Source organism: Hypanus sabinus, chromosome 1 (assembly GCF_030144855.1).
Source record: "Hypanus sabinus isolate sHypSab1 chromosome 1, sHypSab1.hap1, whole genome shotgun sequence".
NCBI lineage: Eukaryota > Metazoa > Chordata > Chondrichthyes > Myliobatiformes > Dasyatidae > Hypanus > Hypanus sabinus.
This window is the reverse complement of record NC_082706.1, coordinates 138,317,442-138,330,837: the sequence shown is the minus strand read 5'-3', so window position 1 is coordinate 138,330,837 and position 13,396 is coordinate 138,317,442. Positions and strand designations below refer to the sequence as shown.

At 40.5% G+C, this 13,396-nt stretch overlaps 1 protein-coding gene across 2 annotated transcripts in view; it reads left to right on the top strand.

Moving 5' to 3' along the window:
• Nucleotides 1-10,106, top strand: part of pop1 (POP1 homolog, ribonuclease P/MRP subunit) — an 81,371-nt gene extending 71,265 nt beyond the window's left edge. For both annotated transcript variants that reach the window (XM_059977003.1, XM_059976994.1), the window contains exons 15-17: nucleotides 5,633-5,787; nucleotides 7,548-7,892; nucleotides 8,243-10,106. In XM_059977003.1, the coding sequence (XP_059832986.1) occupies nucleotides 5,633-5,787; nucleotides 7,548-7,892; nucleotides 8,243-8,894 (1,152 nt within the window). In that variant the 3' untranslated portion in view covers nucleotides 8,895-10,106. The remainder of the gene's footprint in view (nucleotides 1-5,632; nucleotides 5,788-7,547; nucleotides 7,893-8,242) is intronic.
• Nucleotides 10,107-13,396: the final 3,290 nt, after the last annotated feature.

Below are 13,396 nucleotides of genomic sequence, written 5' to 3'. Positions count from 1 at the left end.
GATAGATTCGCAAGCTCATCTAGTGAGGCGTTATGGGTGGAACTGAGATAATAAATGTATGACCACATTAATGGTACTATATTACAGACCACCAAAAAGCCCAAGGGATTTAGAGGAACAAGTTTATAGAGAGATGGCAGACTGTTGAAAGAAACATAATTTTGTTATGGTAGGTGATTTCAACTTTTCACATATTGACTGGGACTCTCTTACTGTAAAAGAACTAGATGGGATAGAATTTGTCAAATGTGTTCAGGAAAATTTCCTTAATCAGTACATACCGGCTGTGCAGTGGAAAAAAGCACAACAGCACCTCTTACACCTCAGATGGTGGCGGAAGTTTGGTGTGGGCCCCCAAATACTAAGAACTTTCTACAGGGGCACAGTTGAGAGCTCCTGGCTGGCTGCGTCACTGCCTGGTATGGGAACTGTAATTCCCTCAATTGTAGGACCCTGCAGAGAGTGGTATGGACAGCCTCGCGCATCTGTAGATGTAAACTTCCCACTATTCAGGATATTTACCAGACAGGTGTGTTTTTAAAAAAAAAGGTCCGAAGGATCATTGGGGACTTGACTCACCCGAACCACAAACTGCTCCAGCTGATACCATCTGGGAAACAGTACCGCAGAATAAAAGCCAGGACCAACAGGCTCTGGGACAGCTTCTTCCACCATGCCATCAGACTGATTAATTCGTGCTGATACAATTGTATTTCTATGTTATATTAACTGTCCAGTTGTATATACTATTTATTACGAATTACTATAAATTGCACGTTGCATAATTAGAGATGTTACGTAAATATTTTTACTTCTCGTGTATGTGAAGGATGTAAATAATAATGTCGGTTTCAGAAGTCCAACGAGAGAATGTGTCATCTGCTTTTAGGAAATGAGACAGGGCAGGTAACAGAATTTATTTAGGGGAGTATTTTACATCTGTGATCACAATGCCATTAGTTTCAAAATAAATATGCAAATACATAGGTCTGGTCCATGGGTTGAGATTCTAAGTTGGAGCAAGGCCAATTTTGATGGTATCAGAAATGATCTGGCATGTGGATTGGAACAGGCTGTTTTCTGGCAAAGGTGTGCTTGGTAAGAGGGAGGCCTTCAGAAATGAAATTTTGAGAGTACACAGTTTGTGTGTGCCTGTCAGCATAAACAGTAAAGATAACAAGTGTAAGGAACTTCACAAGAGATATTGAGGCCCTGGTTAAGAGAAAAAAATGAGGTGCATAGGCAGGTAGGGACAAATGAGGTGCTTATGGAGTATAAGAAATTCAAGAGAATACAGGAGGGCTAAAAGAAGGCATGAACATGCCCTAGCAGACCAGGTAAAGGAGAATCCTAAGGGTATCTACAGATTCATTAAGAGCAAAATGATTGCAAAGGACAAAATTGGTCCTCTCGTCCTCTGGAAGATCAGAATGGTAATCTGTGTGAGGAACGAAAATAAACTGGGGCGACCTTAAGTAAATGTTTTGCATTTGTATTTACTCAGGAAATGGACATGAGGTCAATTGCAGTGATTTGTGGACCCTATGTAGATTACAGAGGAGGAGGTCTTTGTTGTCTTGGAGGCAAATTAGGGTGGATACATTCCCAGGGTGTGACAAGCTGTTCCCTCGGACCCTGTGGGAGGTGTACAGAAATCGCAGGAGCCTTAGCAGAGATATTTATATCATCCTTAGCAGTAGGTGAGGTAGTGGAGGATTGGAGGATAGTTAATGATGTTCTGCTGTTTAGGAAAGGCGTTAAACATAAACAAGAAAATTATAGGCTGATGAGCTGACATCAGTTGTGGGAAAATTATTAGAAGATATTCTAAGGGACCGAATATATAAGTATTTGGATAGGCATGGACTGATAAAGGATAGTCAGCATAGAATCATGCGATGTTGGTCATGTCTAACCAATCTTATAGATTTTTTCAAGGAAGTTCCAGGAAAGTGGATGAAGGCAAGCCAATTGATGTTGTCTACATGGACTTTTGCAAGGCATTTGACAAGGTCCCGCAGGGGAGGTTGATCAGGAAGGTTCAGTTGCTCGGTATTCAAGATGAGGTAGTAAATTGGATTAGACATTGGCTTTGTGGGGGAACCCAGAGTGTGGTAGTAGATGCTCACCTCTGGAACTGGAGGTCTGTGATTAGTGGTGTGCCACAGGGATCGGTGTTGAGTTGGTTGTTGTTTATCTATATCAATGATCTGGGTGATAATATGATTACCTGGATCAGCAAATTTGTGGATGACACCAAGACTGTGGTTGCAGTGGACATTGAAGAAGGCTATCATGGTTTGCAAAGGGATCTGGATCAGCTGGGAAATAGGCTGAAAAATGGCAGATGGAATTTAATGCTGATAAATGCAAGATGTTGTACTCTGGTAGCACAGTGAACGGTAGGGCACCGAGGAGTCTGGTAGAACAAAGGGATCCTCAAATACAGCTCCATAATTCATTGAAAGTGACATCACAGGTTGGTAGGGTCGTAAAGAAAGCCTTTGGCACATTGGCTTTCATAAATCAAAGTATGAGTACAGGAGATAGGATGTTATGTTGAAGTTGTATAAGGCGTTGATGAGGCCTAATATGGAGTATTGTGTGCAGTTTTGGTCACATACCTACATGAAAAATGCCAAAAGAGTACAGAGAAAATGTACTAGGATGTTGCCGAGTTTGGAGGACCTGAGTTATAAGGAAAAGATTGAATTGGTTAGAACTTTATTCCTTAGAACGTAGAAAATGGAGAGGAGATTTGATAGAGGTATACAAAAGTATGAGGGGTATAGATTGGGTAAATGCAAGGAGGATTTTTCCACTGAAGTTGGGTAGGACTGCAAGCAGAGATCATGGATTAAGGGTGAAAGGTGAAAGTTTTAAGGGGAACATAAGGGGAAACTTCACTCAGAGGGTCGTAAGAGTGTGGAATGAGCTGCCAGCACAAGTGATGCATATGAGCTCAATTTCAATGTTTAAGTGAATTTTAGATAGGTACATGGATAGTAGGGGTATGAAGGGCAATGGTCCCATGCAGGTCGATGGGAGTAGGCAGTTTAAATGGTTTTGGCATGGACTAGATGGGCCGAAGGGCCTATTTCTGTGCTGTATTTTTCTATTACTATATTTAATATGTTCTTCCACCTCATTCATTTGATTGATAAATTCATTATTATTATTTGCTCTGGTTAAGTTCACCAATCAACAAAAATCATTTAAGAACATAGAACAGTCCAACACGGGGACAATCCTTCAGCCCATGTTATTGTACTGAACTAATTAAGCTCATGACATTGTCCCTTCTGCCTGCCCATGGTCCATATCCCAACATTTTCTGCATATTCATGCACCTATCTAAGAGCTGCTTAAATGTGTGTTTTGTATCAGTCTCCACCATCTCCCCTGACAGCAGATTTGTGGTACCTACTCCTTTTTTCCTTTGACTTTTCACCTTCTGCCTTTATTTGTCCCACCTTTATCTAGTTTACAATCCTTGTCAGAGAGGCCATCTCTGTCAGGTCGTCTGACCTATGCCCTGGTAAAGGAAACCCCAGTTGCCAAGTTTTCCATCCTAACTGAACACTTCTTGTATGGTTCCATACAGGAGTTGGTCAACAAGATTGGAGTACACTGAGGAGTAGGGAACAGGCGAGCATATTGAGAATTGTGACACAACACAGAAACACAGAAAACAAAGTGGGGAAGGTGACAGCTTCTCGGGAGCCAAAGGTGTTCTTGTTGTTTTCATGCATTCACAAGTTTGAAATGTGGCTATCCAGCAATATGCGTATTTAAATACAAACCTATATCAATCAAGAGTAATATATCAGTTCAGATGAAGGGCCTCAACCCAAACTATCAACTGTTCATTGTCCTCCAAAGATGCTGCCTGATCTGTCGAGTTCCTCCAGCACCTTGTGTGTTGTGTAATTAAGCCAGGGTATTGAACTCGACCATTTGTATTTCTCTGCAAATTGCAATGATATTCGTGCAAACTGAGTTCTCATATGGCAGAAGATATAGTACCTGCAGCCCCATAGCAGCTGACAAATTATCTCCCTGGTCTCCCAAATGTTTGTCATTATGTACAGAGTTGTACATAAGTCAGGCATTTGTAATCTTGCATGAGCCAGTAATGTAGTGATTAACTTCAGCACTATCCTTATTTGGAATCCAGTTTGAAAACTTAGGTTCTATTTTCCCTTATCAGACAGCCTTGTCAACTTGTCACTGGTAAAGACTTATCTGGATTCCTTCAATCTGTCTGCTTTTCTTGCTTTTAAAGATTTTTCATTTACTGAATTTATGTTCTTGTTCCTTGTTCCAAAACCTCTATAATTTCCCAGCATTAAATTTCATTTTGTCATCTTCCCAGTATCTTGAAAGTGGCTCCAGATTATTTTCAAAGTTATGGAGGCTTTCAGTGGAGTAGAAACAAGGGAAGTGTCTCATGTAATGGGAAATATGCTTTCAATTTGAGCTATTTTGAAGGAAATGAGAAGTGGATTCCAAGTAAGCCCTTTTCCCTTGAGAGTGCTCAGGATATAGAATTCATTATCGTAGTGAAAACAAGAAGGAATTATTTCGAAGTGTTTAAAAGGGAGATTGGAGGAGTCTCCACTGCATCACAAACACTGACACTGATTACTTGGGCCAAGTGGCCTTGACCGCTTCTAAAATCCAATCCTTAAGAAGGGGTCTTGGCCTGAAACGTCAATTGTACTCTTTTCCACAGATGCTGCCTGGCCTGCTGAGTTCTTTTAACATTTTGTGTGGGTTGCTTGACCTCTTCTAATTCTACTTAATCTCTTAACTTGTCTGCAGACTTCCTTGCAGCTAACCATGCTTGCCTTTTTGTTTTGTCTGTATATATTTTTATTGTATCCTGTAAACCAAGGCCAGATTATTTAGTTATCTTTTGAGATCGGCACCTGTGTTGTTTTACAGTGGGGCAAGCATTGTTCAAGTCATTAAAAGTCAATTAGTCAGTATTGTTTTTGGTCATCCAAAAACCTTCAACTACTTGTTGTAGTGCTGATACTTTTAATACTGCATATTATGAACTTGCCATTAATGCATAAGGCAGCATCTTATCGATTGCTTTTCTCTTTTCAATGTACTGAAGTACTTTCTCAAAGAACTCTAATTCATAAGACGAGACATGACTTGTATAAATCTATACTGACTGCCTTTAATTATATTTTCAAGTGAGGAACATTTAATTTTCATTTTTGGAATCTTACCCACCTCTAATGTTTAGTATTTTTTGCCGGCTTTTACACTAGCTATCTTCCCTGTACTCTTTTGGTACAAATGAAGGGTCTCGACCTGAAAACAACTGTCCATTTCCTTGTACAGATGCTGCCTGACTCACTGAGTTCCTCCAGCAGCTTGTTTTAGCTGTAATGGGAGGGTGACTTGTTACTTTATCTGCTACCTGTTCCCTTGGCACCTCCAGTCTCCTATCCAGAGCTGCTTAACCTGTACTACTCTTATGTCCTCCCTCAGTTAACCCAATAGTTAAAGATGCTGTCTGCTCTGTTTCTTTGAATTCCTCCCTTCTTTCTAGTAAGTAAAATGTCCATGTTTTGAGGTTTTAATCATGTATGAAATTTTGTGACTATTACGTCAGATCTATAGGGGCGTACGAGCAGGAGGTTTGCAAGAAGGAGTTAAGCATTCTCAGTATCAGGGAATCCCATGTTTCCCTGATGATTTTCCAGACTGTCCAGCTGGCATGCGGCACAGTGAAGAGACTGAGAAAGAGCTAATGGACAAATACAAAAGGTAAACAACAATCCTATTACAAGTAGAGTTAAGAATTTAACAACACAATGAAAATACAAGTACATAGCATTTAAATCATATCACAACATTTAAACTTGGGTCAACATTTTGGGAAAATGTTTTTGCATCCTTTATCAGAGACCTTTTGATGCCAAAGTAACTTTGGAAGTACTTTTCAATATTGGGGTTAATGTAATTGGGTGGAAATATGAATGGAATCCTTTATCAGGTATTCCTGCTTGAGATTTTTAGTATTTGTTAAGATCAACTCTCCCAACACATTCAGCATACAAAACTGCCTTCACTGTTTTTATTTGACTTCCTACATTTACAATCCTGTTTCCATTTGAATTAATTAAGACTTCAAAAGCTTTATGCAGATTACATCATGCATTTCTTCACAGCTGCACTCATTATGGTTCCATGTCTAACTGGTTTGATTCCACCAGTTTTCTGTGTTCAGGGTAATTGCAGCACTGTGCTGCCCAATGTGACACTCTTCTAACAGGTTATTTGTCTAGGCATTTGGATAGTAATTTAACCCTATACTGCTTTGCCTTCCTATTGGAAATTATTTATTTTTGTCCGCTAATTGTGGAGTTGAGCCACTACATTATTGGTTCACTTATAGCTAAAGCTTAAACATTCAGATTTGAAGTTTTAATTTTAAACATTAATGAATCAATTTCACTAAACATCACCTAATAAAAGGATGACTCAAACGTTTTGACTCTTACGTTTTGTTCTGATCCTGATGTAGCATCTGAACGAGATATGTCAACATATACACTGAGTGGCCACTTTATTAGGTACATCTGTAATGCAAATATCTGTCAATCATGTGGCAGCAACTCAGTGTATAAAAACATGGGCAGGCATGGTCAAGAGGTTTAGTTGTTTAAACCAAACATCAAAATGGGGAAGAAATGTGATTTAAGTGACTTTGACTATGGAAGGATGTTTGGTGCCAGATGGGGTGGTTTGACTATCTCAGAACTTGCTGATCTCCTGGGATTTTCATGCGCAACTGTCCCTAGAATGTACAGAGAATGGTGCAAAAAACAAAAACCATCCGGTGAGCGTCAGTTCTGTGAGCAAAGCACTTTGTTAATCGAGAGGAGTCAGAGGAGAATGGCCAGACTGGTTCAGATGACAGGAAGGTGATAGTAAGTCCAATGTTACATCAGTGGTGTGCAGAAGAGCATCTCTGAACACACATGTTGAACCTTGATGTGGATGGGCCACAGCAGCAAAAGACCACAAACATACAGAAATATACTCAGTGTCCACTGTAGTAAATATCTCCTGTACTAGGAAGTACTTAATAAAGTGGCTACTGAGTGTTTTTATGCCATTTAAAAATCTACCTGAACTAATGTCATTTATTGCAAACTGGCAGATTTTTGAAAAATGAGCATGTGCTTTGTCTTTTGTGAAGGGAAAGGGACCGTTGACATATTTTGTTACGATACTACGTCAGGATCAGAACACAATGTAAGAGTCAAAACATTTGAGTTCTGATATATAATCGCAATCAGGAGCATTGACAATTCTTTCACCCCCCCCCCCCCCCCTTCCCCACACAGATCCTGTTTGACCTGCTGAGTTCCTCCAGCAGTTTATTCTTCTCTCCAGATTCCAGCCTGGGCTTCATCGTAGTTTATTGTAGTTGTATTAGAAGGCTTGTATATTATTCTCTTGATAACATTAAATTGAAGTTTTACCCATTTGTTCTGCAGTCTAACCATATTTCTCTTTAGATATCCACCTGCCAAGAGACCCAACTATATCCACTATGGCACCATGACTCCATTTCGTTGTCCTTGGCAGCAACTTGTAGAGGGATGGGAAGGGAAGTGCAAAGCTAACAGTGTCAAACCTACTCTCTGTGGCAAAGAAACAGAGCTAACTCCTGAAGTGCAGAACTCCAAGGAGAATCCAGTTTGTACAGATGAAGGAAAAATGCCTAAGCAGTCATCAAATAACAAGAAAACTCCTGAGCCTGAGGAGGAAATGGAAGAGGATTCTGAAAATCCTGTTCTTGGGCCAACAACTTCCAGTACTAAAGACATTCCAGCAGAAAGTGATCATGTTTCTGTACTAAGGTCTGTATATCACTTGGTCTGCTTATCATGCGTCCTGTGATCCTCTCCCTTCTCCAGCTGTGTATCCCGTTTTGCCAATCAACTTTCCAGCTCTTAGCTTCATCCCTCCCCCCTCCTGTCTTCTCCTATCATCTCAGATCTCCCCCTCCCCCTCTCAAATCTCTTACTATCTCTTCTTTCAGTTAGTCCTGACGAAGGGTCTTAGCCCAAAACATCAACTGTACTTCTTCCTATAGATCCTGCCTGCCCTGCTGCGTTCCTTGTGTGTGTTACTTAAAACATGTTTGTGCTCAAGTGATTCTAGAAGTTAGCAGGATATTGTAGTTATCTTTGTTTCTGTTGTGCTCTAGGAGCAGAAAGTTATTGAAGCAATTGTCTGCATGGTGTCGCCCCACATCAAGCCGTGGTCAGCAAGCTAAACTCTCGCGTGGGTCTCTGCAAGTGCAGATGGCAGCAGATGTGGTGAATTCCATCGTGTGCTCCTATCCCCGGTTCCTTGTCTGGGCCAGACTCTCGCCATTGACAAAGGGCTGTCCCATTGCTAATGCAACAATTTGTATTCCATCTGAGGAAGACCTCCAGTTTGCAGCCTCTGAGCCCCAGAGGTGTGCTCCTCAAGAACCAAAGCACAGAGACCCCTACAAATGGCAAATTAAAATCTTGAAGGAGAAAAAGAAAGGGGCTTTGTCAAAAGATCAAGAAAGTGGTTCTGGAGGACAGGACTTCAAATCAGTTTCAAATTATCAAAAGGATTTAGTTCTAGGCCTGTGGCCTGATCCGCCACAGGATGTGATGTCCCACTGCTCCAGACTTACAATTGGATATGTAAGCCAAGGAGATTTTTCACTGAATGTAGGCTGTGGGGAAGCTTTGGCATTTGTTAGCTTATTAGGACTCTTGCATATGCTGTCAAATCAACCAGCAGAGAAGCGTGGCTTGGTACTTGTGAGGAACTCTGCTTCCCTGCAGTATCGCCTCGCAAAATTAAATATTGAAGTTTAAAAAGATGCTACTAGATACTTGTGCAAATTTCAGGCGGTATCTCAAAGCTTGTCTGAAGTTCACTGTTTACATTCTGTCTCCAATGGCCAGAGCTCGTCTTCAATTAAAATGGTACATCCCGTTAAGCTGAGTTTGAATTCTGATGCTAATTGACTCATCAAAGATAACTCTCTGAACAGATTTGTTTCTTATTTGCTATTTCCAGCCATGCAGTGCTAACAAAATTGCCTTGCATTGATCTGCATGTAGTTGAAATTCATTATGACTGCAATATATTTTACTGACATTAAACTGAACTCTTGTTTGTTTTAATTGTAATCAGTGTTTGAATCCAGAGGACTTATGAGAGATTAAACCCATATAGAATAAATTAAACAGTAAATCAGTGCAGTTGAGTTTATCACTATAAAAACTATATCATTGTATAAGACAGCTAGGATAAATGTTATTTGTTTTATGCCTGTGTTAAACTTTAAATTTCCAAAACAAAGTTATGTACATGAAAAAAATAAAAATACACAAGCACCAAAAATCTGAAATAAAATTTCAGGTATTGGGAGTCTTGGATAATACATGTGACTGACAGATCTATTCTCAGTTAAGTATCCTCCGTGATGAACCCACATTATTAACACAGAAGTACAAGTAAATCAGCTGGAATGTGTTTAGGATGCGGAATGGAAGAGGTAGAACAGGTGTAGCTTCTTCAGTTACAAGGGAAGGTGCCGTAAGAAGATGGGAGAGTGCATCAGAGCAATGCAAGATGGGGGGGAGGGAGTGTGAAGATTGGAGACAACTGCTGAAGGAACACAAAATGCTACCAGTCCTGCTCTGATATACAGTTGCAAGTTGGTGGGCATTATGACTAGTTGCATTGCCTCCTAATATGGAGTCTCCTACGTGCAGGATCAAAAGAACTTGCAGAGGATTGTAGACTCACCCAGCTCCACCACAGGCATAACCCTCCCCCGCCATTAAGAAGGAAGTACACATGCCTGACGACCCACGCTCAATGATTCAGGAACAGCTTTTTCCCTTTTGCCATCAGATTTTCTAACAGTCTGTGAACACAACCTCTATTTCTATTTACTGCATTACTTATTTTTGTAATTTATAGTGATTCTGTGTCTTTACACTGTCCTGGTACAACATAACAAATTTCATATTATATAAGTCAGTGATTCTGAATGTATCAATGCATTTGTTTCTGGACGTTGATAGAAATTTTTGAATACACTAAGTTCTAAATATTTTGAGCTGGTTTATCAATATAGCCCTTTAGAGGGCACTAAAGCTTCAGAAAACGCTTTCCTCTACCTATTTGCCACAGCTCCCAGGATAAATTAAAAGACTTACTGTGTGCCTTTCACAGCCACAGGACAAATTTTGGTCAAAGTGCTGAGGAAAGTCAGTTGTCTTTTTGTGATGGTGAGGAGGAATTTCTTGAAGTTACCACTTCATATGCAAAGCAATAGTTACTTCAGGGAAACATTTACAGTTAATAGCTACCAATAACTTAAAAGACTGCAGATATAAGAATCCAGAGCAAAAATTAAACTACAGGAGGAACTCGGATCAAGCAGATACGGTTTGAGTGCGCACGCGGACACGTTTGGTGGGTGGAATGGCAGGAATTTAAAAAGTTCTGATGCAGTGTCCCTTACTTCCATTAATGTTCAGCCCAAAGAGTTCCTCAGCAGCTTGTTTTTGGCAAATCTTGGCATTTGAATATTGGAACAAAAGTTGAAAATAAGAAAACAAAATTAATTTAATGATCAATCAAACCATGTCACTTCATAGAATTAGACATTTTAGAGCCAGATTATGTCTCTACTCAGCAATCTTAAAGAAATTCTACAGATGCTGGAGGATCTCAGCAGGTCAGGCAGCATCTATAAAGAGGAATAAGCAGTCAACATTCTGAAATTCTTCATCGGGTCCCAGGTTGAAATGTTGACTCCCCTCATACACTTTCACTCACCAGTTTGAAATATCTAAAGGTGTTTTTTCATGACCTCATTTTGGAAACACATACTGGACTTTCTAGAGATCTGCTCTTAGGTTTTTTAAAATTGCCCCGTCATTTATTCCAACATTGCTTTAAAAGTCACATCTTTTCCATTCTGAGGTAATGGTACAGAAACCACAAACCTTTGTATCTGAATGTATTTCTTGGCTAGTAGCTGAAATGCACTTTGTGACAATGAGGTAATTTTGAAGTGTGATCTGTTAAGTTACAACACAAGCAAAGTAGCCATTTTTTGCACAAGAGGATTTCCCAAAAACTGCAATGTGATAGCAGATAATCTGTTGCTCTTAGCCGTACATTTTGGCCAAGACTCTGAGGATAATATACTCAATTTATTTTGCAATGATGAGGCTGAATTCCTTCAAATTAGAACTTAATATGCAAAACAGCAGTCATGACAAACTGCAAATTCTTTTTAATGAAATATTTTCTTTGGAATACTTAAAATAGAAAAACATTTGCTTGCACATTCTTACAGACATAGGAAATCGTGTAGTCTCACACAGAGGAACCTTATTTATGAAGATAGCATCTAAAGTATCCATTCTTACCCTTTATGTGCAAAGCAAGTATGGTGGGAGTGAGATTCTCAGATGTCTTTTCCTGTCAGTCTTATAGGTTCTTTTCTGCCAGATTCCATTTGGTTCAACTCTGCCTCTTCGACCTACCACGTCCCCTCTCTCCCCTTCCTACCTACCTCCTCTTACCTGCATTAGAAACATAGAGAACCTACAGCACAATACAAGTCCTTCGGCCCACAAAGCTGTGCCTAACATGTCATTGCCTGAGAAATTAACTAGGTTTACCCATAGCCCACTATTTTTCTGAGCTCCATATACCTGTCCAGGAGTCTCTTAAAAGACCCTATCGTATCCACCTCCACCACCATTGTTGGCACTCACCACTCTCTGCGTAAAACAACTTAACCCTGATAATCTCCTTTGTACGTACTTCCAAGCACTGTAAAACTGTGCCCTGTTGTGCTAGCCATTTAAGTCCTGGGAAAAAGCCTCTCAATATCCACATGATCAATGCCTCTCATCATCTTATACACCTCTATCAGGTCATCTTTCATCTTCCTTTGCTCCAAGGAGAAAAGGGCAAGTTCACTCAACCTATTCTCATAAGGTATACTTCCTAATCCAGGCAACATCCTTGTAAATCTCTCCACCCTTTCTACGGTTTCCACATCTTACCTATAGTGAGGCAACCAGAACTGAGCACAATACTCCAAATGGGATCTGACCAGGGTCCTATATAGCTGCAACATTACCTCGGTTCCTAATCTCAATCCCACGATTGATGAAGGCCAATGCACTGTATGCTTTCTTAACTACGGAGTCAACCTGCACAGTAGCCTTGAGTGTCCTATGAACTCGGACCCCAAGATTCCTCTGATCCTCCACACTGCCAAGAGTCTTACCATTAATACTACATTCTGTCAACATATTTGACCTACCAAAATGAACCACCCCACACTTAGCTAGTTTGAACTCCATCTGCCACTTCTCAGCCCATTTTTGCATCGTATCAATGTCCCACTGTAACCTTTGACAGCCCTCCACACTATCCCACTACACCCCCAACCTTTGTGTCATCAGCAAACTTACTAACCCATCCCTCCACTTCCTCATCCAGGTCATTTATAAAAATCACAAAGAGTGTGAGTCCCAGACTGATCACTGTGCCACACCACTGGTCACCGGCCTTGATGCAGAACATGGCCCATCTACAACCACCCTTTGCCTTCTGTGGGCAAGCCAGTTCTGGATCCACAAAGCAATTCCCTCTTGGATGCCATGCCTCCTTACTTTCTTAATAAGCCTTGCATGAGGTACCTTGTCAAATGCCTTGCTGAAATCCATATACACTAAATCTACTGCTCTTCCTTCATCAATGTGTTTAGTCACATCCTCAAAAAAATCGATCAGGTTCATAAAGCATAACCTGCCTTTCACAAAGCCATGCTGACTACCCCAATCATATGCCTCTCCAGATGTTCATAAGTCCTGCCTCTCAGGATCTTCTCCATCAACTTACTAACCACTGAAGTAAGACTCACTGGTCTATAATTTCCTGGGCTATCTCTACTCCCTTTCTTGAATAATAGAGCAACATCCGCAATCCTCCTGAACCTCTCCCGTCCCCATAGATGATGCAAAGATCATTGTCAGAGGCTCAACAATCTCCTCCCTTGCCTCCCACAGTAGCCTGGAGTACATCTTATCCGGTACCGGTGACTTAGCTAATTTGATGCTTTCCAAAAGCTCCAGCACATTCTCTTTCTTAATATCAATATGCTCAAGCTTTTCAGTCCACTATAAGTCATCCCTACAATCACCAAGATCCTTTTCTGTAGTGAATACTGAAGCAAAGTACTCATTAAGAAGCTCTGCTATTTCCACGGGTTCCATACACACTTTTCCATTGTCACACTTGATTGGTCCTATTCTCTCACGTCTTAATTTCTTGC